A 26,897-nucleotide genomic window follows, 5' to 3' on the forward strand; every position below is an offset into this window, starting at 1 on the left:
GATCTGCAGAAACACTGGGAATATCGGCAATGCAGGCTGAAGAGTGAAGGCAGCAAGTTCAGGCACATCTCAGTTCAGATGAGCAACAGATGAACAGAAAGTACTCTGAAGCAGAGAGGAAAGTGCAGGTCCCTGCCCTTCAGCTTCTGCGGGAGCACGTCCACAGTTTATGGACAAGTCAGAGGAACACCATCTTCCCATTCACAGGTGCAGTTTCTACACTTCTGCTTGTAAAAGATAGATGTCGTTGACATGACCTGAATGTGTCTTCACCTAGTTATTATCCTATTAAAATAATTATACCAGCATTTTGAGCAGTGAGAATTTTTGTCTTATACCTTCACACACATTAAGATCCCCTGCTTGCTATAGTGGATGAAATAAGCATTTATTTCATTAGGATCTTGTCTTGGTTTTATTAAACATCCTTTTTATTGCAGTTATAATTTCCATGTTCTTGGCAGCATGGGCTTTGATGTGTAAATTCTTCAGATGGGTTCTTGGAATAAACAACACAGCTTTCTGAAATAGCCAAAAATATCTGTTCTGAGCAGAGCCTTGGAATACATGTGAGAGGCTGGGAGAAGTGGGGGGCACAGCTCAGACTGGCCTCTGGTCAGGGATTCCCAAACCATATGAGCAACTCATGGCGCACAGGACATTTCAAAACGTCCCCTATGTGGGAAGATGCAGAGGGAAACTGCTGCTGCTACTGAAATGCAAAAGAGGAACTCCCAAGTTTAAATCCTTTCTGGGTTGCTTATGAAGTCAGCCAGGTAATTTCGTCACCGCGTAAAATGAAAACGCTGAAAGAGGGTTCCCCTACCACTAAAATTCCTGTACGTGAGCTAAGACAGCCATGGTTTAAATTAATTCCCTATTCCTGGGAACCCAGCGAAGACTCCCCATTACTTCTATAGTGGCAGATAACACAGTAACATTACAAAACCTTTACCACAGAAAAATTACTGGTTAATAGCTCATAGGAAGGGAGTTATGTCTGGTCATTTGCAGTGGAAAAAGTTGGATTGGGAAGCTGGTTCATACATCAAACATATATTTTTGCTCTTTTTGTTGCATTATTTTCTTTCATCCTCTTTGTCATACATAACATTAATAGCTTGCTCAAGTGACTTGCCCTCCATTCAGGTGTCTTGTCACCCAGCACAGCTGCAGTTGAGGATTGCTTTCCTCATCCGCTGGCAACTGGCTTAGAGAAAAAGAATTTCAGGCAGTTCTCCAAGAAAACCCAGACCTTCATTTTGAGCCATGACCTGAAAAATAAGCTTCAGCAGCAGAGGTCACAATCTTCCAGATCAATGAGCACACAAGGTGATGGCTGTTGTGGTTGTCTGAGGTGAGCCACTATATCCTGCTTCCACCGTCTCAGGGGAAAAACTTGGATTTGCCCTGGCACTAGTATATTCTGGGGGTGGTAGTTTGCCTTTGGGGATATTCATGACATGTATTTTGTGGGTTTCCCCCCCGGCCCCGCCCCATGTTCCCTTTTTTTCCTTCCATCTGTACAGTGCCTTGCTTATGACTGAGGAAAAACCTCTTCTTCAAAGCCTAGAGAGCTTGGTTTAATTTCCTCAATTTAATTTAATTTCGTTTCCCCACAGTTCTGCATGGGAGTGCAAAACAGTGTGTGCCTGTGCTTATTTATTAGGGATCCTCAGGGGCTGAGGTTGGCCAAGAGGCTGAATCGTGCCTTCCTTTCTGCCAGGCAGTCCCTAGCAGAAAAGTTACATGAGTGAAGATACCAGACCTACCATTACCCTGGGCTGCAAGACAGCGATGGGATTATGAAAGGAAAGCAGTTTTAGAAGTGAGAAGGCATCTTAGTTACGAGTATGTGGAACTGTGTAAGAGCTCTTGGCATATGCATGGTGCTTGTACCTGGCCTTGCACTCTCTTTGCTGTGTATGTTCAAGAGACAACAGCCTGAATATTTATATATCTGCCTATATAGATATGTAGCGGGCATGCACGCTGTAGTGGTTCACGCTTCATGATGGGGACACAAAGGACAGCCTGTGCCTATAACACAGCAGTTCACTTCCTCAGGAAAGCAAGGCAGACAAGAGCAGACAGCACAGTCTGAAAAACTCCAGTTACTGTAACATAAGTTACCTTCAGAAAATCCCTCAAAAGGGAAGGCCTTTGAGGGATTTTTCTGCTGTGGGCAACAGTGATTACAGAAGTGCTTTGCCAGCTATTAAATCCAGAAGCTTCTGTAAATTAGTGTGTCATCAGAGATTTAGGTTTGTTCTTTCAAATGTCTTTTTTTCACTGACACTGCTGAAACATCTCTGATGCTCTGTTTCACTGCATATGAAAAAAAATAGTATAACATCAACAGAAAATGGTCCATTAAAAATGCTAAAAATACTCTTGCATTCAGAACTAAGTCCATCTTGACCACCTTGTAAGAGCTCTTTATGCAACCTACCATCCTTTTGGAGAGTTCCTAAATAGTTGGAGATTGGCATACCCTCGGCCTCCATTATGGCCATAGTAACACCCAAGGAGACAGCCAAAATATATGATCCAAAAGACAAAGAATGGGACACTGTCTGGCATCTCAATTTTAGGCCACTATTCCTATATGAGATTTGTGAGCTATGGGGAAGAACATAATTGAATTTTTTTAGGTTAACAAAGATTCTCCAATCACTTTCAGCAGAGTGGATTTTTAAGAAATAACTCGTCCAGGTGGAAATGATGTAGTCAGGATCTGCTAACGTATAGCATGATTAAATTTAGGAACAGGCTGATTCAGTGCTTCTTGCATCTCCAGACAGTAGTTTGAGGTGGAGAGCTGCAATATGTCACGCAGTGTTATATAGTCTCTTTCAGGTGGGAAAGCTCATCATAAAGCCTGGCAATTTTGCTGATGGCAATTAAGGTAGCAAAAATTAGTAGAGAAGAGATTTTCACTTAGGACAGCAAACATCTAGCTTTAGGCTGAAGGGTGGTGGGATGCTTTTCCTCCCACCTCTATTCTGTGACAACAGAACGGGGTACAGAAAGTTGGGGTTGGGTGGAGTCACAGGATTCCCCTCTGATTTTGGAAAGAGCCACAGCGATCAGAAGGAGCTGAGAGCAACCCTACAGCGATGCCTCCATTGTCCAGGAGACACTGGCAAGGCATTCCTAACTCTAAGCTCTTCAGAAATGGAAACTTTCAAATTTCTTTTTGGTTAGTCCTGTAAACAAGTCAAATCTGCAGTAAGTACAAAAAGAAAAAAAAAATCCTTGTCGTTCAGAGTCTATGACTGTTCACTTGTGGTGTTTAAAGACGTGCCTGATTAAGTTATCCACCAGACTGTTCTAATAACTGCTGCACAGAGTGATCTGATGCCAGATGCATGAGTTCAAAAGCTTGATTACCTCCTGGCATTGAGAAAAGCTCTTACTGCTTCTCACTTCATTGTCATTGTCTATCATGACTTACACTGATTATCCTGAGATATGCTAGAGAGATCATTCATGGGCTTTCTGGGCTGCTTCAGAGTCCAGTACTGGGGGAGTTTGCAGAGCATGTCTGTCTCTCGGGCAATACGGGCAGTAAAATAGCTGACAGAAATTTACCCGAGTATGATGAAATACGACATGCAAGTTGTATTGTTTTGTGCCAGCCCTGTCTGGGTCCTTTTCTGTCTCTCTCTATATAGTAAATATTGGCAAAGGATTACACCCCAAAAGGCCTGTTTCTACTCACTAAAATTACCTAGAATTAGATCATTAGCTCAGTCTGTGTGGTTAAGTTACATTCAGAAATTGAACCTTGTTCACTTTCCAAACAGTGCCTATTTCTTTCCAGTGACTATAATAAGAGAGCAGACAACCAGCTCAGCAGTAGATGTCTACACCTGATCAGATGAATCCCATCGTCAGCCAAATTGTTGCCCCAGCTACTAGATTAGAGGCTTCTCAATCCCTACATTTTTCATTGTGAATACATGTTTTCTTTTGATCACTCTGCATAGTCATATTACTTCATTATGCTGGGTGTATGATGGGAGGTGAAGACCTGAAAATGAATCATTTGGGCTCACTTCAGTAAACTGAAATGGATTCTTTTGATTGTGGACTATGATAACATTTCATTTATATTTTAAAAACAGCAGAAAAACTTCTAGACTTTTAATTAAACTTTTGTGGGAACATCTGTTCTGTGAAGAGCAACGAGCTCACGTTTTTTCGTCATGTGTAACAAGAACAAATGTTGAAATGTTGGAGTTTTGCTTGGGATTGAAACTGGGCTCTGTTTAACAGCACCAAAAACATACTAAGTTCAGCCAATTAGGTCACAAAGTTACAAAAGGACATTACAGTGAAGAAGAACCTACCATATTTATAGAGCTTAGTAGTGTTTTCCTTTTACATTTGCTGTAGCAAACCATAATGCTGATTGCTATGAAATAATGGCCAAATCTGTATTGGTAAGCTGGACAACTGGCGTGTATTTTCTGACCATGCCAACAAATGGGACAGCCTGGCTTGATTGCATCAGCATAGCTAGACCCCTTCCACAGCATGGTCTTCACGATACCATGTATTGCAACCAGCCCCTGGCCTCATGTTATCCCTGAAACCACACCTGGCCATCATCTGATGGAGTGCCAGTTAATGGTCAGGAGCCAACACTGGGCCAGGGAGAGGGGTGGTAAACACCAATCAGTACAAATGATAGCTGCTGCTTCTCAAGCCAATGTCTTGGCCCTGTTTAGCTTGCTTGCAGGTTGCTGTTAGTTTACTTCTGCTAAGCATGAGTAGCGTAGGCTGGCTCATGCCCACAGCACTTCAGGTTAGCTCCCTTCAGAGCAGATCTCCTTGTGCCTCATGTGGTACACCACTGCTTCTAAGCTACTATTCTGTCTGCTCTTTTCAGTTCAAAGTGTCTAGAAATAATATAAGAGGTGCTTTGCAGTCCATCGTGATGCTTTCGTAGCAAGCAATTGTGGTGGATTGACCCTGGCTGGAGGCCGGGTGCCCACCAAAGCCGCTCTGTCACTGCCCTCCTCAACTGGACAGGGGAGAAAATACAATGAAAGGCTCGTGGGTCGAGACAAGGACAGCGAGAGATCACTCACCAATAACCGTCATGGGTAAAACAGACTCAACTTAGAAAAAAAAAAAAATCTAATTTATTACCAATCAAATCAGAGTAGAGTAATGAGAAATAAAACCAAATCTTAACCCCCACCCCTCCCTTCTTCGCTCCTAGGCTCAACTTCACTCCTGGTTTCTCTACCTCCTCCCCTGCAGCAGCACAGGGGGACGGGGAATTGGGATTGTGGTCAATTCATCACACGTTGTGTCTGCTGCTCCTTCTACCTCACAGGGAGGACTCCTCACACTCTGCTCCTGCTCCAGTGTGGGGTCCCTCCCATGGGAGACAGTCCTCCACAAACTTCTCCAACATGAATCCTTCCCACAGACTGCAGTTCTTCATGAACTGCTCCAGTGTGGGTCCCTTCTATGGGGTCACAAGTCCTGCCAGCAAACCTGCTCCAGCGTGGGCTCCTCTCTCCATGGGGCCACTGGTCCTGCCAGGAGCCTGCTCCAGCGTGGGCTTCCCGCGGGGTCGCAGCCTGTTTCACATGTCTCCACCTGCTCTGGCGTGGGGTTCCTCCATGCAGGGGGACAGCCTGCCTCACCATGGTCTTCACCACAGGCTGCAGGGGAATGTCTGCTTTGGCACCTGGAGCACCTCCTCCCCCTCCTTTTGCACTGACCTTGGTGTCTGCAGAGTTTCTTACTTCTTCTCACTCCTCTCTCTGGTTGAAAAAACTGCTGCTCCCTTCCCCCCCCTCCCCCTTCTTAACTATATTCTCACAGAGGCACTATCACTGTCACTGATGGGCTCGGCCTTGGCCAGCAGTGGGTCCATCTTGGAGCTGGCTGGCATTGGCTCTGTTGGACACAGGGGAAGCTTCTAGCAGCTTCTTGCAGAAGCCACCCCTGTAGCCCCCCCCGCTGCCAAAACCTTACCACACAAACCCAAAACAGCCATATAGGGTGTGTATTGCATGCCCAGAGATATGCTATAGGAGTGTGTGTAGGTGCGTGAGGGCAAAAGATGCTGATATATCATGGAAAGACTGCACAGGGGAAGAGAGCCAAAGTCAGGGTAGTCTCCTACATACTAACTACCTTTTGGGAAAAGAGCCGGGAGTGACCTGTCCCCAGAACTATGCCTGGGCTTTGTCCTAGCTAAAGCAAATTGGAGAGGGCCAAACCAGAGCCATGGAGTAAAACTACAACTAAACAGAGTGGATGATCAAAGTCTCTCTCCTTTGCCCTTGTACATTTAGCAGCAGTAGCACCTTCAGGTTCTAACAAAATGTTTAACAATGGTCCATCATCACCTTTGGGAACTCCTCATAGACTGGAGAACTGGACTCCAGAGTCAAACCGTGCTTAGCTCTCATGTTCTCTAAAGCCAAAACTTCCCAATGTGAAAACAAAATTTTGCTTTTAATTTTAGAACAACTGGACTTGAAGGGAATGTACAATTTCTACACAAAGGATAACTTAAACTTTACTGCTCCAAACTGGAGCATTTTTGCCTATGGTTTGTGGCCAGGCTTTGAAACAACACTCTGCTGCACGGTAACAGTCAAAGTGACACTGCGATCTGTTTTGCAGAGATATGATTTTATTGCAGTGATGTCCAGTGAAGAGTCTCCTATAATAAAAGATTCATAAATGTCTATTTTCAAAAGGCTTTATCTGAACCATAAAATTTATCTTCAGGCATGTGCTATAAAATAAGGCTGTGGCACTCAAGCATGATTTTGTATTTTTGGCAGCAACGTAGACAGTGTGTTTAAATGTGAATTGGTTTGCCCTGATTCAGTCTTTTCTTGGTAACTGAAGGGATGTCATGAATTATATCACATTTTTATAGTGTTAGATTTTTTTTTTTACAGATTTCATAAAAACCCAAAGGAAGGCTAGTTTTATGCCTGTAATTTTTATGGTCCAATAAATCTGTGAGATGGACTGCTGTTTCACAGCCAAATTCCAGCTCTAGACAAGCACGTTATTTTCATTGTCTTTGTAGAAACACTAATTACTATAACCAAGACTCTGTACAAAATCTTGTTGATACAGGTTTGTAATCTACTGGGAAACACCCTGAGGAATCACTTTTTTAATATACTGTCTTTTATGTTTAAATCTTAGCCTGACTGACTGGCGACTCCTCACGGAGAACCATGTTTCAGAGCAATAGCAATAAACAATGTAATAAACGTGAAATCATTTCAGATCCGTGTGATAGCTTCTTATGTCAATTAAATGAAGAAGAGGTTTTTCTTTTTTTCATGTACAGAAGGACCTAGCCCAGTCCCCTGGGCTGGGAGGTGGTGGGGCAGGGACTCTACCTGCCAGGCCAGGCACAGGTAGACATTCACCTCCAGCAACAAGCCTCTCTTTCCCTGGACTGTTTCAATACCCCACAGCTGCACTTGCAGCCTACCCCCAAAATCCCCAGCGTACCAGTGCATTGCCCTCTCATGCATCACCCAAAATGCCTATTAATCCTGGGCCCTTCTACTGTCAGCTCCGCTCAGCACCACAGGCCACCCATCATCAGCTGTCTCAATGCCTAGTCCCTCATTGTAAATCCCTTATCTGCTGCGAGATCTGCCGCACTCATCAGCAAAGTCGTGTGATCGCTAGCTACAGAGCCACAGGGCTGTAAAGCCAACATGGAGCTGTGCAGCAAGGCCACCCCAAGACACCCACTGGCCATGCGTTGGCCACTGTTGCTGCACTCTATGTTTTGATCTCCAGGTCTCCTTTTCAGTCAGTGTGGTATGGCAAAGGGGACAACCACCAGAAGTACACCAAAAGAAGTTTCAAGAGGTGCGCTGACTTGATGATATAACCAAAAACAAGCTTGGGAAAGTTCATGCCAGGAATTAGGTAACACAGAAGTACTTTGGTTTCTAGGAAGAAGTGATATTGCAAAAATATTGTAAGTAAGGTAAAACAGAGAGTCACCCAAATGAGCTTCTAGGTTAGATCATCCCTGCACTATTGAAAAGGCATTGAATCTAGGCATTTTTAAAAAGCTAATAAGAAAGGAAAGTGACAGACTAGGATGTAGCTCTGCTGGTGTGGGAACAACCATGAGCTACATGAAACCAGGTATGAGAGGCATATGGCTAAACACGGGCTGTAATATCTGTTCATTATATTGTATAGGCAACAAGCATGCTGTCAAATAACTTGTCTTCACCTCTTCTTTATCCCTATAATCCCCATACATGCAAACATTTTACCAATCCCACAAAATCTGTCTCTAATTCAGTTTTATCACCCCTGAGTCCACATATCTTCCACTCTTATTATTTAAACTAAATCACAGTTACTAGCTAGAATGGCTTGAAATGTCTCAGGTTTTCCTGCAATTCAGAGTTTTCAGAATTAAAATAGTTTGGTTGTTTTGGGTTTGGGTTTTTTTTATTATTATTTTTATAAAGCCAAGGCTTCCCATTTAAAAAAAAAAAAAAAAGACTGCTTTTTCATCTTCACAGAAGGCAAAAATTGATCATCTTTCCTTTTCCTCCATGGAAGGGAGTAAAAGTAAACAAGGAAGCAGAGATATTATGCTCCTGAGAGAGCAGAAGGAATAATTTCTGTAAATAACCCTGTCATTTGGTGAGAAAATGCCAGCTGCAGGAGGCAGCTCCTTACTGGAATTACCTGCAGGAAGAGAGACGAACACAGAGCACAGAAATAACACGCCAAATGACTGGCTGCCCGAGGCCATGCCTTAAGAACCCTTTGGACAGCACATGGCTGGTGTTGCCAGAAGAAAACCAGTGATACCCACACCCCCGTCCCCAAGCCGGTGCTCGTCTGTCCCTGCTCTATAAACCCCCATTCACTCTACAGAAGTCTTTTCAGAGACACGTTTCCTCCCGTCACAGGCACTTCTGTCTATACCACAACACCAGCATGTTGTACTTAGATCTTAAAGAGCCTGATAACTTATATGAATATGGCCTTATCCTCTATTTCTGTCTCCTAGTCCCCAGAGGATTTTTCACTGCTTGTAGTTGCACAGAAATTGTAAATTTTCTTCTGCTGCTGAGCTGGGTCTGCTCCTGCTAGAAAAAGTTCACAAGACTCTTACTCCTTCCTATTTAACCGTACCTAACAAATTACATTAAGGGGCACAGTTCTTTATGAAAAGACCTACTCTAAGTCTTTTTGGCTCAGAGGGGACTCCTGACCAGAACAACTGATCAGAAAGTACACCCCAAATGAGTTTTTAGTTAGGAGAAAAATCCTATTTTCCCTTTCTATACCAAATTTGAAAAGTATGTTAGAATCGTGCTCAACTCAGTCATGATTCAAAAACTGGAAAAAAGTTGCTATCTTATGCTGTTTAGCATAAATTTGTCACTGGTATTTCAGATAGGTCTAATCAGACTGATGTAGTCATAGGTAAATATTCTCAAAAAAAGTCATTACACAGTACATTAGCCAAGGAATAACATTTTAATGCCTAGGACTGCATAATTACTTCAGCACACACGTGAAAGCTGAGAAGTTCACCCAAAAGAAGTAGACATTTCTTATCAGCTTTGATTTTCTTACACTCCTGTGGCTTGCTACATATCAGCAATAAATTCCTGTTAAGTATTTCCATAATATAGATCAGTGTGTCATCATCCAACAATCTGGCATGAGCTAGCCTGCAAAAGAGCAAACATTTACAGCAAACGGAGTATATCCAGTCTGTGATCAATCTCTTTCTCAACTTTCATACTTAATATGCCTCATTAAAAGTGAAAACACTGGTTCATTCCCTCAACACCCATGTGGAGAGGAGCAGTGATAAACCACGCAGCTTGGAGTGCATTCAGCATGACAGTCCTCAGCAGCCCAGACCTCTGAGACCCCTGGACCTCTATGGAAAATGAAAATATTTCAGTATCTCCTGAGTGCTGCAGCTTAGGAGCAGCAACTCCATGTGTTACTGATCCACTGGCAAACCTCAAATTTCCAATTCAGAATCCCTGCAGTACAAAATGCAAGTTGGAAACCATCATCCCGCCCACTGCAAAGCTTTCCACCTACCTCCTGCAGAAAGCAGCCTGCTGGAAGAGGTACTTTCCAACAGCGAGGTAGAGGCTAGATAGAACTACACTTAAACCCTCCTCCTCTTCTTCCAGATGTTCCAAATATTGAGGGAGTTGGGATACCATATTCTTGACCTTCTCTGGGGGTTTCTTATCTTGCTCCCTTCATGAGATGGTGTTAAGAAAAATAAAATCGGCAGAGGTTTTTAATGTTTTTTTAATTTAATTTCATTAACGTTGTCATTTTAGTAGCTGCTAACTGGCTGAGAACAGGATTGGTTAGCATGGCAAAGAAACAGTGACTTAGACCTTCCTGACTGACCTGTGCCCTCCTTAGGTGCAGTGATTTTTTGTCAATTCTACAACAAACCGGTTAAGACCATTCAGATAAGCACAGCCCGAGCAGTGGCAGTCCCTTGGGGGGCACAGAAACATCCCAATCTGCAAAGGCCAGAGTTTCCTCAGTGTTATCTATGCAAATTCCAAGGGGCTTTCTCATCTGAAATAACCCATAACCAGCAGAGAAGAGGAAGTCACACTTCCTCGCACACCCACATGAAAGATGATTGACACTAATGGCATTTGCTGGATTGTGGTTGTTTCTCCCTTTGTCACACTGTGTTGCTCTGTAGTTCTGTCTGGGGTTCCCAGCACTGGCTGACTTGGTGTTATCATGATAGCCTTACTGGAAACTGTCGTTCCTGTTGTTGTTCTTCACAGGATTCATCATTCATGATTATTGCACCAGTTTTCAGAAGTGATTGTCAAGTGGAAATTCCCAACTTTGAACAAACTTACACAGATTACAGTCTATAGTATATTTGCCTAGTTTCCTTATAGGAAACTGGGGACAGGTTGTGTTTTTAGAATTAGTTGGTTTACTTTCCCTGAGTTGCCCTCCTCTGAAAATGAAAAGAAGCTGTGTTGTAACTGGAAAGCAGCCAAGGATCAGCAGTTTTGTAATGGATTGTGTGTCAGATCATAACCTTGGTTATTGTTGTTTCCGTGCCAAGGCTCAGCTCCCCAACATAGCATGCAGCCATTGGAGCCAAGGAAGTAACATAATTACCTGGATGCAGCAATAGGCTGTTCCCTGAGGTGGCACAGCCACCATGGCACAGGCATTGATTATATGAATTCTCGCTCTGAAATCTCTGGCATAATTTTCTTGCTCATATTGTCTGCTTGAAAAAGCACCTGGAATCACCCCAAAGCATCCTCTTATGCAGTCGGCTGAAGCTAAAAATTAAGTTCTGGAATGAGAATTTACATTGAAATAGTCGTTATTGGTGGTGAAGCTCTGGTTAAAAATCGGTCCATGAATTCAGCCTGAAGTTAAACACGGTTTAAGGACTGGAACAATTTTCAGGGAGGTCTAGAAAAAAATAATGAAAGAGATAAGAAAAGATGACTGATTTCAGCTTTTAGATTCCTTCCTGATAGTGAAGCAATCCTGGAAGACAGCTTTGAATAAATGAAAATTCACCCGAAAGACAAATTATACTGATACTATTGGCCCTCTTCCTACCCATTGACAAATTATGTCTTTCCACATAAACAGTTGGAGGATGCAAATGGCTAAAGTAAAACAGATAACAAATTACTAAAGCAAAGTAGATAACTTATAAGAAGAAAATGCAGAAACTATTCCTGAAGCTATTTTCTCACCACAAGGAACATGTAGCGTAAAATAAACATTTGAATATCTCTGGCAAAATAAAGTAGGGAGAAGAGTGTGTCATCACAATACAATAAAACAATATTATGTTTTATATGGGCTTTTCTTTTCCCCCAATGGGAGCTAAAAGAAGGGAAGGGCTAGAGGGTGCAGAGGTAGAAGCCAATCTTTGGTCTGCATGGCTGGATCCAAGGGTGCTATGAACAGACCAGGAGATAATTCTTTGTGCAATACTGGGAGAAGGATTAATGCAAACCTCTGTAATAAGGAAAACCAAGGCAGTAAAGCCAAGTCACTTTCAAAGTCAGGATTCACAATCAAGCAATTCCTCCTCCTTAGAAATTACCTCTTAGTATGTGCATGTGTGGTCCCTGAAGACTTGGCTCTGCAATTCATAACTCAGTCATTACCTCATAGGAAGGGATAATTTTACAGCAGATCAATATCGTTTGTGTTTTGTTTCAAAAGGTACCACATTAGTCATAGGTTGCACATTTCCTCTCATGCATATTCCTCTCTTTTATATATCATTTTAGCATTCTTCTCCTTTTGTTCCCCTTGCATCTAAGTGGATTTGAGATTTTTATAGGGTAAAAACAAAAAAAAGGATTAGCAAACTTGTATTCACTTCCCCATTCTTGTCTTTGCAAAGCGGAAAGACCTTCCGCAGGGTCTGATGTTGCTATATTAAGTTAGTCAAAAAATTCAGAATTAAAAAGCTGTGAGGTAAAAATGGCAGGACTTGCTCTTCTCACTGTGGTTTCATGTTCTGATTGGAAGAATGTTTTAGGAACACTGGAGCTGAAACAGAAGCATCATGAAAAGGAAACAGCTGAGGGTGATCTACAGTAGATAGAAGTGGGTAGGAAACGGGTGTCAAGAGAGATGAGAAACAAAAGGAATCTGAAAAAATTACATAGCTGCCTTGACAGAAAAATATTAAGGAACTGTGGATTTCAAGCTTTGCAAAATTTTTTATGATTCAGAACCATGTGCCCATTTTTTCTCTGAAAGCTATGTGTGGAGTAATTTCCGGGAAACCAGAGGATCCACCTCTATGGAAAGCGTAACTAAGCCCCACCGCCATCATGGCAAAGTCACCGCTGCTTTTTATGAGGAAAATAATTCCCAGTAAATAGTATCATGAAGCATCACAATAAAACTGATTAATCTGTAGTTAGTTTTCACTTGCTTTTATGAACACATATTTCTTTTCCAGTGAAGCAGCAGGGAAGTCACCCCAGAGCAATCCCTCTACCTCAGGATGAACAGCTCTCCTCTGGAATGAGGAAATAGAGCCTCACCTGGGCCTGCTCCCTGTACCTCATGTGTTAATCAACATTGCATACATATGTGTTTGCTTTATGAAATGCATGCTAGAACAGGAAGGTAGAGCATTTCATGTACCTATTATCTATCCTCTTTTCCACATAAATGCTCCAGAGATGTTTTCCTGGCACACAGTAGGTTCTCTCAGTCTGCAAGCTGGCCCAGGCCCCAGGTTTTTCAGTCTATTTTCAGCACACTCAAGTAAAAGGTCGCACTCCCCACCTGCCCGAGGGTCACTCCCACCAAAGCTGCAGTTCTGCCATTAGAGGTACCACAGCACAGCCATGTATTCAGGGACCAGCCCTCGGGCTCTGACCACGGGACTCCCGTTCCTTCCCACGAGTCACTGACATGCCAGGCAGAGGCCGCTCAGAGACACATCAGTGTTGGGGTGTTGGTCACAACAAGTTTGCATTGAGGTTCAGTCTCATCAGCCCCCAGAGGGAATTTCCAGCCTGGTTTGTTCTCCTCACTGTATCTCAAGCCCTTACTTTGCATTTATTATTGCATAGGTGGATGGGAGTCCCTCTTCCCCCTCCTAATTTCTGTCAGACCCAAAAAGTGATTTGTGCAATTCCCAAATTCTGGAGATGGGGCAGTACAAAAAGTCAATACCAGAGCTCGGACACACATGGTGTTAGCAAACCCCTGGCTTCACATCCTACTGATCAAGGTACTGGATAAGGTAACTTCCAAACCATCATACCATAACCTTCAGTAAAATGCACTAAGAGAGGGAAGGCCTCTGTTTCTTCTTCTCTTTGTCACTTTTAAGAGGGAAGAGAGGCTGAGTGGCTGCTGAGGAGTCCCACTGGACATTGAAAACACAGAGCAATGGCATCCAGAGAGTTTTCAGACTCCCAAGTGCAGCAAGACTTGAGCCTAGGCCCAACAGGTAGTCTATTCTTTCCTTGCCAGTCATTACAGTTTGAATGCTGTATTCAGTTTTTCACAATTAATCAAATAAATGCTAAACCTACGCAGCTGTTAAGAAACGCTTGATAAAAATCACAGCTGAGAAGGTGAAGGGGAATGATTCATCCAAAGCAAACAGTACTTTGCATAAATTAAGAAATAAATACAGGGAGACATATTATTCACTTCAGAGCACTTCCCTTTGGAGCACTCTATGGCTAATTGCAAGTCAGTCATTTTTGGCCCCAGCTGTGCTATTGAGCAATCTATCTGAAGACAATGATGTCTTCTAGTGACAAAAAACTGAGGATGAGATAGAGGGCATGGAAAAGGTATCCAGCAATGCAAGAAGAAATATTGATGTAAATTTTTACTGCTGTAGAGGGAGCGCATGTTGGTTTTTCAACTGTTCAACATACTCATAAATTATCTAGGTACTGATATAAAACATTTGCCGAGGAACCTAAGGTATTCAAGCTGAACATGACAAATTACAAATGGGTTTCACAACAGTGAGCAGCTGGTGATAAAATGGTAGGTGATATTCAGTGCTGATAGACAAAGTGATGTGTGTGGGAAAAAACAATTCTAACTTCACAGCTACAGAAAGTATCATTGACACCACCATCACCATCACAACCCCTACCATGAAACCTTAACTACAAGCAGAATGTATCCTGTGCTTGCTCACAGTAGCTCGGTAGACTTATGGGAAAAAAAAAAAAGCTACCATAATGAGTGGGTTGCAAAACTTTTCTAAAGCTACCTATCTTACAGAAAAATATTATAGTCCATATATGATATTGTCATGTACAGCCTGCTCTAGATAGAAGTGATTTGGACTGGAGGAACAAGACAGTTTTCCCTTAAAAGCTGACTACATAAAGAGCACAGAGTTATAACAGTGCATATAGTGTGCAGGTGCCACTATATATGACAATCTACTTACCTTACAAGCATCCAGGTAAGGTGTGAACATCCTCTGGCTGGGTCTTCCCTGCAGATTGGCGAAGGTGCATATTAACATGCACGGAAGTGTTACCAAAAAATGTCTAATACAAGGGATGTGCTAGCAGTCTTCCTTCTGATTTTGCTTATTTACAGAAGTAATAACAAAGCCTCTCTCTCTTCTGTCCAGTCTACAAGAAGCGGGGTCTGCACAGAGTATAAAGCTGCATTTTTTTTGTAATATAGTGCTAAACTCTGATTTAGCCATATGCACTAAGGAACGAAATTTCGGATTTCTGACAGTTCCGTGTTGTCAACAGTTCAGTACTTAGTAGTACTGGCTAAAGAGAGGCATGTAGTTGTCAGCATTATTAGATAGGGAACAGAGAACAGGACAGAACATCATTATGCTACTGTATAAATTAATGAATCATAGTTTGAATACTGTATACGGTTCAAGTGATTTCTGTATAAAGAATGACTAAATAGACCTGAATTCTTCAAACTGACAAAAAGATCAGGAGGAGATAACATAGAGGTTGATAAAGCATAAGGAGCGTGAGACAATAAGTACGGAGAAACTGTTCCTTGTCCCTTTCAACACAAGAGCTAGAGGACAGCTAGAGCTAGGTGAATGGCATAGTGGCTGGTGACAGGTTTAAAGCAAATACAGATACTTCACTCATCACCTGCTTACACTGTGGAGTCCCTTGCCACCAGAAATAGATAATTAGAGAAGTTTTCATGAGTTCAAAAAAAGACTTAAGTGAATTTGTATAAGAAAAACCCTTCCAGAGATATTAAACACCAAAAAAAATCATTCCTTAAGTTCTTAAGAAATAGGCATTGAAGTTGGGAATATTACCCTATGGTCGTCCTGACTATCTGCAGATGTACCTGTTGAAGACAGAGTACAAGCTAGATGAATCTTTGCTTTGACTCAGTGCAAACTCTCATATGTCCTTAGACAAAGTCAGGGAAGCCTGAGGTGACTGGATAGAAAGTGTAAAAGGTAACGTGCAGGGAAGCCCTGCTGACACTGCATTGAAATCCTGGCTAACTCGTCAGGATTGGTTTTGAAATGCTCTGCAATAGGTAAGGAAGGATGGGATTTACAGGGCAAGATTTAACTTTTCCTACCTCTGTCTGTGATTCCCTACATTCCCCAGACAGTAATTTTTGCTTCTTCTGGCTCCTCAGCCCCAGTTTCCCAGATGCCAACCAGGTGGGCTCCAAGAACAGGAGAGAAAATGCAGTGTTGTGTGGCAAAAATGGAATGTGTGCCTCTAGCTCCAGCCCCACAGTCCTCCCCCAGAATGGACTTGATTTGGAGATGGCATAAAGGGAAGTGACTTGTCTCATCATGTGATACAAGATGGTTGAAGGAGGAGCACCTTTGTCACAGGACACAGTGCTGGCAACTGTGAAAAAGTAGCTACCCACACAAAATAATCAGGACTGCATCCTGCCCTGACTTTTTTTGATGGGGACCTAAAGTCTTTAGGGGAGCTACTGAGGATGACAGCAAAAGCATGGAAGCTCGTAATGTCCTGATCCAGAGCTCATCAAAATTTGCCTAATGCGGAGCAGACTTTGATTTCTCATGCTTCTATACTGTATATCATTTGTACTCTCTGAACAAAACATATAATTACCCACATTTCAAAAGCTGTTCTGTATGTCTCATAGTCTAAAAACTTGCTTTCTGCTTACCTGGAAATGAATCACTGGACTTCACAGGAGAATTAAGAGCTTTTGTGCTTCTGGGAAATGAAACTCAGTAGTGTGCAAAAAATAGCACAAAAGACAAATGGAATCCATATTTGACTGGGATTTACTACTAATTATTACAGATGACTTACAGAACAGAGGCGTACTTTCCTTGGGCAGGACAAAGTCTGTTTTCTTCGTGACAATACTAAGTGGGCAGTGAACGATGTTTTTTCTGGCAGGCACAGCAACTGTTGCTGTCAAGCAGCAGTTCACAGGGCAGATAATACTCAGAGAAAGTTCCTCGTGATGAAGTTCATTCTTCCTCTCCCTTTGTCTCACACTTCACACACACATGCACACACACACCCCCTTCACAAAAATTCACAACCATCAGATTAGACATGGGATGGGAATTGTGGTTGTGAACTATATTACAATGAACGTTCTTTAAGTGAACCTCCCACTTTGCTGGAATTTTTCAGTATTCCATAAAATCGCCTATCACATTTAAAAGCAGTTTCTTTACAGACCTTAAGATACAGATAAAGGAATGCTGCTACCCTGTATGCTGAGTCTTACACAAACCTATCTCCAGGAGAGACCTGATGCAATGGTTCTTCATTTCTGTGAGTTTGAACCAAAATATTGGAGTGTTTAATGGAGAAAGAGAATGAAACCTTGTGAGAATTTAACCCAAATTAGCCTGTAGTCTTTGAGTCTTATGAAATACTGGAAACAAAGATGATGGCTTACGTTCTTTAAACACAGTCAATACTTTTCTCTTGTAATGATGACAGAGCATTGCTAAGCTGGAGTACAGTAGAGCATCCATTCAGGAATCACAGAGTCCTGTCTCATCTGAGGACACAAGAGCAGCAATTTTTGTACAGCTGTTTCCCATGATACCCAATGTCTCTGTGCCAAGCAGATAATGACAAGTGATAAACAGCCCTCACAAGTACATTTACGTTATCTTTGTGATCTTTTCCGTGGAGTAAATCTTAATCTGCAATATCAACTTGTGCAGACTAGGTTGTATATATGCTGTTCCAGGGCTCTTTCAAGAGCAGACTGGCTATATCCACACCCCCCGAAGGGAGGGAAAATACCCTGGAGCCTAAGCTGTGCCCAAGCTTTGTCTCAGATGGGAAAAATTGATTTGCTCCAAATGAAAGCCCTGGAGTGAATTAATATGTATGTAATGTGGATGATCAGAACTCTGAAGTAAACTGGAACAATAAATTTTTGCCCTAGGGACTACACAATATTTATTAGACAAAGAAAATAAGAAAATATCAGAGTTTTGTATTCCCCAAAGACCAAGGGTCATTTCACAATGCCTCTTCAGACCCAGTTTCCAGAAAGTTGGCCCTGTATCACTTTTAAGTGCCTGATAAGACCTTTGTAGCAACTGGAACACATTTACCTCAGCATCCTGTTGGTGTTTGTCTCTCCAAAGTATTCCTTTAAGTTAGTTCCAGCTGGCTGTGACAGAAAGGGCTGCCTCCTCAGAGGCATTCCACCTCATGGGACAAAAGGAAAAATAGGAGGACAAGAGAGAAAGAAAGAAACCCATTAATAATTTCATTCATGCAAAAACAGATCTCCAAAACCATTTCTGGACTAGAGAAAGGCAGAGGAACAAAGCTCTCACTCTGAACTTCAAGAGCTCTGCTCATAGAAGAAAAGTCAGAAGATTGCTTGTCAGCAAGGAACTAACACATGCTTCAGCTGTGAAGGCATAGGTTCTTGATTTGCCCCTGGCCTTTGTTGGACTTTGGGCATGCCACAAAGGCCTAAATCTCCCCCAAGATATCCAGTTCAAGAACTTGTGAGCTCATTTTCATGTGGAGGCCAGATGGAGCTGCAGTAGAGCAGCTCCCAGGAATGAAAATTAGCAAACAAAATTAAAAAAACCCAATGCAATAAGATGGCATCTGAAGGTTTTGCAGCAACAGTTGAAGGACATAAAGTCAAATAGAAGAAAAATGTTGGCTGGATTTGAGTGGAGTTTTTACTGACAGACTGGAAAGCCCTGTTGCATCACTTCTTTTTGGAAGCCTGGTGAGCTGGCCAGCAACAACTAGATATTTGGTGAATATTCTCCTGGCAGTAGAAGCAGATGAAGTCTGATCACCTTGGAGCTTACAAATAAAGGTGATCTGTAACACATCCTTAAAGAGCTAGAAATGTGCCACTAGAAAGGGGGGTCAAAAAACACCACAGAAGTCAGCAGCTTGAAAACAGGCCAAAGGAGTTTAGTCAGACTAGATATTTATGACAGTTTTCTGCTCATCATTAACTCACAGAAACTTAAAGGAACGTAGGAAGGATGCCTCAGCTTGAATCATAAAATAACCCCACAGTCTCTGAAGGAAGGGACCCCAAAGAAGGTAGATCATTTGGCTCAGGTCAGTCTCATACCTTAAATAAGCCAAGACTGAAAGAGGGAATTTGGGAAACACAGCTCAAATAACACTACAGAACATATATCCAGAAAAAAAAGCTGAATATTTGTGTATATAGCAAGGTGAGGAGAGATACCAGATTGCTGTCTGTGCTCTGACTTGGCCAGAGTAAGTTATCCTCAATCTGGAAACTACATGAGTACTGTGGTCAAAATGATCTATCCTGCCTTTCAGTAAATCATTAGTTTAGACATACTCCCACATAACTGTAGTTAAGTGACTCCCAGGACTCAGATACACAGCCATCTTCAAGCACAGAGAAAAAGCTTGCATGATCTAGAAATATTCTGAGATATTCAGACACTCATGGTTGTAAGGTTCATCGGTGTGACTTGAGTAGGGCCCAGATAAGAAAGTAGGTGGGTAAAAGGATACATCAATGGAACAAGCAGAACATTTAATGGTTAATATGGTATTAGTATCTGCAGAGATACAGAGAACCATGTCTTCCAGGGTGAGCTGGCAACAGCGCAATTTGAAGGCAGTCAGCTGGCCGGAGTCTTGCAGATAAAAAATCAATGAGTAGAAACTACAGAGGTAGGAATAGATTCTAGATTTGACAAAGCATGTGAATTGAGAACAGAAGAGGAAGAGCCACCAGAGAGGAAGATGACTGCCATGGAAGTTGAACACTGCAAGAAAGGACGAGATTCATGATAATATTAAGTAATTAAAGAAAGTGAAAGTTCTACTTCTTTTTATACTTATTTTTATAAAGGGAAACTGACAGCAATGCAAAAAAATGAAAGAAACAGCTCTGTCAGGTGCCAGTACTTTTAAGGGTGAAAATGGTCATGAAAGGACTACTAAAGATACGTGGCTATTGTGTAACGGTGTTTCTCTGCTCGTTTGAATCACACCTTTGCTTTCTTTCCCCACTGTTGGGACTGTTATTATTGAAGAACAAAAAATGACAGGCTGTTTCCACCCCCCTTCTAACCCATGCTCTGCACTTAGAAGCTGAGACGTAAGATGACTTGCTGAGGACCCAACAAACTGGGGAGTCCTATCGGTAAGAAGCCTACAGGCACACTGAAGAGGACTCCCTGTCATACAAGGAGGTTCTGGGTCTGTTTGCCTCCCACTCACTGTGACGTTTTGCTCCATGAAGGAGGAGACAAGATAGCATAGGACAAGGATGAAGGTGAGAAGCAACCAGCAAGGGCAAATGTATGTACTGGATGCAGAGCAGTACATGCCTGGTTCATCTTCACTCGCGTTCCCATTTTACCCGGAGGTTCTGAGGAGTAGATCTGAGCCAGCAATGTGAATCACATCTGGGCTGGCTGGCTTCATCTCTTCCTTCCCTCTCCTGCCTCACACTCTTTGTCCCCTCCAGTCCACCTCCCCTGCCCCACCACAAGTCATCCCTGCCTCCACTTCTGCATGTCCACTTCACCCTTTAGGAGTTTCCTTCTGCAGGCTTCATATATTCCATTTTCTGTTGAGTGCTTCTCCCTACCTGTGCCCATACATGCCTGAAAGTACATTGTCCCCATCTTTTATCTAGTCAACATATGTCTGGGTCTTCTTTTGCTTTTCATCCATTCTTATTCCAGACACATCCCATCCGAGAACCTCTCATGCAAAAACTGCTGGCCAGTTTCCAAATGCATATAAGCTATGAGAGCAAAACTTGGAAACCTCTGCAGTGGGTGTTCAGCCACTGAGCAGGTATTAGCAGCTGTGAAATACATGAGAACAGTGGGCATTGGCTCAAAGGCAAGAGGGTTTTTTTATTGTATTGGCTACAGTACGAAAAAGTCCAAAACCTTACAGCACTCAAGTGGAGATAGCAATGTGCAACGTGATCCCATCCCAAGCTGATTTTGAAAACTGGACCTTTAGAAGTTAGATAGGAACTTAACACAGCTTCAAAAGAGGATTGTTTAGGTTTCATTAGTTAGCATGTAGTTGATGGCAGGAAGTATATCTTACAAATTCCATCTGTTGAAAGATGTGGTCTAGATAAATGATGATATGCTTTTCAGGAGATAAGCTGTCCTGTTTTTATTGTATCAGCAATATATATTAAGGAGTCATTTACTCCAATGGAAGATGGAGAGTGGATGAGATGTATCTTGACACTGATCATTCCTTGGAAATCATAATTTCTAGAGTTCTTGTGAATCCAAAACAGGAACTGACCCCTACTCAGTGAGTTAAAGTTTTTTAAAAATGGCACTTAGTGCCACATAAAAGGGCCTTTTCCTTCAAAATGTGAGCTAGTGATACTGACAATGGCTTGGAGCAGTAGAAAACCAGAAGAAAGATGGGAGTAATAGCTCCCACCGCTGCTACTGGACTTGTTCCAGTACTGCATTAAACACAGCAGCATTACATGTTTGCACTAAAGGTATTTCTGGATAAGAGAGAGAAATTGTTTTCTTAATCAAGGAAAGATATTTCTGTGTAAAATAAAAAAAAATTACAGAGGATATGAGATATAAGATAGAGTCACTATTTTTTAAGGCCAGCTGTTAATAGGATATGAGCAAGGGGAATTTTTTCATTGAAACTTTTCACAGTAAATTGAAGCAAAAACATTTTTTTCTGTTTGCTAAGCAGAGGTACATGATCAGGTTGCAGTGTTACATTACAGTTCAGTCAATCTGCTATCTAAGGAACTAACAGGAGCAACACTTTCCACTCCTCCATGGCTGGGTGCTTCCCTTCTGCTGGCTCACATATGCCTGACTTTGTAGTTCAAGGAGTGAAATCGGCAGTAAACTAACCCTACAAAAGTAGTCATTATTTCTCTTCCCACTGATTTCCATGAAGTAATTTATCAGAAGTCCAGAAAAGAGATGAGTCAGGAACACAGCCTGCAGAGCACTGGACTAGATCTGCTGTGGCTGTTGTTATGCCTTAGGACAAGGCTACTCATTAGGATGTGGCAATTCAAGCATGCCACTCAACTATAACTTGCTATCAAGGAAATGTATCCACTACTTCAAATAAAGACATCCAAAATACTGCAGCAGCAGCAGTCTGTTTCCCACACCAGACCCAGTGTGGGTGTAGCAAGTGAAAATAAGTCTCTAAATAAGTGGAGGAAAACTGCTTTAATTTATGTGGTAACTTTAAATGTTAGTTTCAGGTTTGTGCAATGCACTAGACAAAACTGAAAGTTTTTTGAAGATGTTACTACAAAGCATCTATTAGTGCTTTTGCTATACCTCAGTGATATTCTGATAAATGCTAGTATCTCAAAAGAACTGGGACATCGATGCTCTATAATAATAGTAAGAATGTACATATGAAATGAAAGCCAAATAACTGCAGGTTGTCTCAAAATAGGGTGATTGGACTGGGCCCACAATAAGCAAGAAGGGAATTTCCTTCAACTAAAGAATGGAGGTCTACAGAATTACCCAAGTCTATAGGCAATCACATATGGGATTTTTGCATTTGATTGTTATTACAGCACATTTACTTGTGCGTTGGTCGATATTACAAAACTATTGCATAGTTTGGGTGAGAAAAAGAAAACATTTCAGTGGTCAGCAGAGTGAAATGGATACTTTTAGAGTTGGGAAAGACTCACATACTTTCTTTTTCAGAATTGGCCTACCAATGTTTAAAATGCCTTGTGAAAAAGAAAAAAAACTATTTTTGAAGCTGTAATGTCACAAGGACAGTAGTGTCTGGTAGCTTAATAATGCAGAACTCTATTTTCTCTAGAAAAGGCACCACCTGAGTGGAACTCCTGCCAGTGTGTTACATGTTTAGGGTGGTCCAGTCACTATTTGAAGAGCTGGTCTCAGGTGGAGCAGGAATTTTCTAATCAGAAGAGACAATGTTTACCTGAAGTGGTGTATTAGAAATATGGCTCCTAAAGATCAGCTTGGGAGTCAATCAGAAAAGCTACCAGCAATTTTCTCTACTACACAAACACAAACAGGCAGACCTGAGCCAAAGTATGGAAATACTATTAGGGATTATTTGCAAACATTGCCATAAGCAGGAATGTCTTAGTGGTAAGCATTTAGGCTAAGTTGTCTAGGCTCCCTCTAAAACAAGTATCCAAGCAGAATAACTTACACTTGGGAAGCACCTGTCTCTCTGCAGTGGCCATCATGGGAGCCTAGACTGTTGCCTTTGAATGAACACTTTACTTCAGACAGTCTAAGTGACATGTCCGCTATGTTCACCATTCAAGCTTTCCTGTAAAACAGCACCAAAGTGATCAGGACCATGGCTGGCCACAGTGTCTTTGGTATTTCCATTGCTGCAGCCAAGAAGAGAAGATATACTGCAAGAGATTTAATGTCTGTGCAGCTGAAATGGATCTTATCATTGAAAGCATCCAGCTTCAGTACAGCCATTATTGCTTCAGGACCTCATATGAGCTTATCATTGGAGGCGATGTTTTATCTTAGCTACACTTAAGTTTTCAGCTCCTGCCACACCTGTATAATTTTAATTCATTTTCAGTCTGAGGACATATTCAAAAAGTTGATCTTAAGACTTCTCTGCAATAAAAAGCACACTGTACAAATCAACCTTTCCTACAGAAAAGACTTTTCCACTGGAGGGAAGTGAAGAGACTAATGCTATGATGCTCTCTGAGTTGAATGGCTGAATGTCTTGTTTCTGGCTGTGGTCTGGAGGGTATTAAAGGAAAAGCAAATGTCTGAATCGATCAGTACTTCTATTTCACAGCCACAGCAAGTAACTAAATGCTTTAGGAAAGCTGCCTTGCCACCTCTGCTTTTGGAGCTATAGCACTGCTTGGAATAAGAATGTGTCTAATAGATGTGCAGCCTACACAATGAAGCTTTTATATCAAAGGAGCCAAGCAGAATTCGTTCTCTTCACGGCACCTCAAAACACTTGTGTTTCAACACAGCAGATATGTCTCCTACACCATATTTGTCTCCTGTAAATTGTTCTTTGAAAGTCTTGAAGCAAAAAAACACAATCAGATGGCAACTGGTTTTTTATTGATCAACTTCTTGTTCCAGACCCTCACTCCCCACCCATATTCCTGATCTCACATGAGCAATTCCACATGGTTTCAGGATTTGCTATTAATCATCTTTTAGTTGACTTTATTTCCTTGTTACACAACAGGAAATAAGGATGTTTGATAGGAGTATTCCATGAAATAAAGGCCAATGTTTGATAATCAGTACAATGCATAATATTATTCTCAACAATTGAGTATAAATACTGATATGATGGAAAAAAAAACAAAAACTCAATTTTTTCCACTAAACTGTTTCCTTCTAGGCTGGATTTCCACATGACTGTTTTAAATAGCTATCAAACCAAAGATATGTACTTCCTCAAATAGTAAAGTTATCTCCAAGTCAAATACAAATGCAAACACAGAAAGCAGTTGTTAGATATATTTAAGGAATATGGTCTGTCATGGTGAGATCATCAGAATGGCATCAGAAAACAAAGGAAATGACAAAGAAGGATACGGTAACAAAGCTGAGAAAACATCTGCATTCTTCATTTCTCAAAAACTTTTGCTTATGGTTTAAAAACAAAGGTTACAAATAAGAAAATCTTAAATACTTCTTCTATAGGTACACAAGGTACTATGAAAGTACTCATTCATAGCATATTGTTTGTAAAAATATTAATTTAGAAGGAAAATGTGAACCTGATTTTCTAAGTGATCTAAGACATGTTTTGTTTTGAAATACTAGGAAATGAGGAATCATAATCCAGCTTCTTTTGGACATGTTAGAGTAGGCTTAACTTGCTAAATTCTTCACTCATGAGAATAATCTCACAGTAATTAGCAGAAACTACTGACATGAGAGATGACCAGTTAGACAAGATTTGCAAGTTACACCAAAATACAACTTCATGTTGAGAAGATACTAAGGACCTTGAAAATGTGTTGTTAAATTCAATGCAAGGAATGCACACTCTTCATTCTAGGGGAAAAAGAGAAGAGGAAAGAAGATTGGCTTTTTTTCTCTGAAGCGTGAGAGAGTTCATTGCATTCATATATAGTTGGAGTTCGATAACAAATGTAACCATTTGTCTACAGCTAGTGGACTTGACTGTCACAGTCCAAACAGCACTCATATGAACAAATTAACAAACCCAAGATGCTTTATCCTGAATGGCATCTTCTGGCAAGGGAAAAGCCAAAGACTGCCTCAAAGCAAAGGTGGTAGCCCCTTCTCACCCACATGACTTGCATAACTTCTGCAAGGCTGCATCTTTTCCCCATCTTTGAAGAAGGGCTTTTCAGAACATCTCTACTCTCTCTGCAGTTCTAGGTTGCTTCCACTACTCTGGGTTGCCTCTGAAAAGGTATCCTTAAAGGAAGAGCATTTTTAAGAGCTTAGGTCTACAAATCACACCTCCATGGGCTGCATTAATTACTGATTCGATTACAACCTGGGAATGAGTGTTTTGCAAAGTACTGCATGAATGAAAAGAAGCACTGGAACAGCTGAGCAGACACGTTTGAGTGAGAGCAGAGAGGGGACTGATCTGCCTGCAAATGTCAGGGAGAAAGCAGGGGGCAGGTGCTAATAATGTGAATGTCATACTCAGCAAATCTGAGATTGTTCCAGGGCTCTCGAAGGTTGTCTTGTTACGTTACAAACTGCTCAATTCCACTGGTTATTTGTCTCCCTTTGTCCTCTCTCTTTGGCAGCAAGGCAGCTACCTCTGATGCCAGACTGCACTGTGGTGCAACAGAGAGAGAGCAAGAGGAGACAGAGCACCGGAGCAAGAGATGTCCTCAGTGGGACGAGGAAGGGGAGAGATAGGAACCTGATATTCCTGCTGGTTAGTACAGAGTTCACTTAGACATTGCTTCTGTTCTTTAGAGAGACCAATGATATGTTTTCAGGATTGACAACTCTATCAACTCTCGGAGATGTTTTAAACTATACATCGGATGGATACCTGTGTGTCATGGCCTTTGCTGGGTTTCCATCACCGTATGTCTGACCACGAAAACCTGAAGAAACAAGTTCAAATATAAGTTGCCATTTTGTTTTCATTATGATTCACATATCTATTCTCACATTAACTGATTTGGGTTATTGTTTAATTCACAATAGAGAAGGGTTTTTTTTAATAGGTGAAATAATATCTTGAAATGTTTGGCTACATTAAACAAAATGCAGAAAAGTGGCCAAAGGAAAAAAAAAAAAACATTTTAAAAGAACACAAAATTTTGCCTCTAAGTCAATGCTATTAAATGCAAAAAAAAAAAAAAAAAAATCCATTTCCATCCTCTGTAGAGCAAATAAGGCTAAACCATTCTAATTCCAAAGTACAGCTACTGATAGAAAAATGCAATGCATTGCGGTATAATGCATTCTACATGCCAGAAAACTCCTCTTCCAGCTGGACAGAGAGTAGCCTTCATGATGGCTAGCTACACTATTTTTTTTTTTTCATAATAGATACGGTCATCACTGGAATCTTGGTTTTGAGTAACAAAATACAGGTTAATAACATCATGGCTCTTTTGGACACACTGACGCTGCTTGGTATTTTTAACAGTGATACTTAACAATGTAAATTTCTATTTTACAAAGATGTATGCAGTAAATATTTTCACTATTTTCACTATGCCATTATAATGATTATTTCTCATTTACTTTGACATTTTGTATAAACCAAATTTACACAAATTATGGACAAATCTTAGGTTTAATATTCCCTCCACCTTTGTGTGGATTGTTTTTTCTTAACATCTTGGGTTCAAACACAATAGCATTCCAGTGTAAGAATTATCACCCTTGGTGA

The 26,897-nt window shown here is 41.4% G+C and overlaps 1 protein-coding gene and 1 long non-coding RNA gene across 5 annotated transcripts in view; both read right to left on the reverse strand.

Annotated features, from left to right (window-relative positions):
• Nucleotides 1–16,280, reverse strand: part of LOC129214055 (uncharacterized) — a 71,498-nt gene extending 55,218 nt beyond the window's left edge. For both annotated transcript variants that reach the window (XR_008579612.1, XR_008579613.1), the window contains exon 1: nucleotides 16,120–16,280. This is a non-coding gene — a long non-coding RNA (uncharacterized LOC129214055). The remainder of the gene's footprint in view (nucleotides 1–16,119) is intronic.
• Nucleotides 16,281–24,094: 7,814 nt separating this feature from the next.
• IL17REL (interleukin 17 receptor E like) overlaps nucleotides 24,095–26,897 on the reverse strand; it is a 47,292-nt gene continuing 44,489 nt past the window's right edge. For all 3 annotated transcript variants that reach the window (XM_054821493.1, XM_054821503.1, XM_054821484.1), the window contains 2 exons: nucleotides 26,046–26,100; nucleotides 24,095–25,057 (listed from right to left, as the gene is read on the reverse strand). In XM_054821493.1, the coding sequence (XP_054677468.1) occupies nucleotides 25,030–25,057; nucleotides 26,046–26,100 (83 nt within the window). In that variant the 3' untranslated portion in view covers nucleotides 24,095–25,029. The remainder of the gene's footprint in view (nucleotides 25,058–26,045; nucleotides 26,101–26,897) is intronic.

Source organism: Grus americana, chromosome 1 (assembly GCF_028858705.1).
Source record: "Grus americana isolate bGruAme1 chromosome 1, bGruAme1.mat, whole genome shotgun sequence".
Classification (NCBI taxonomy): domain Eukaryota; kingdom Metazoa; phylum Chordata; class Aves; order Gruiformes; family Gruidae; genus Grus; species Grus americana.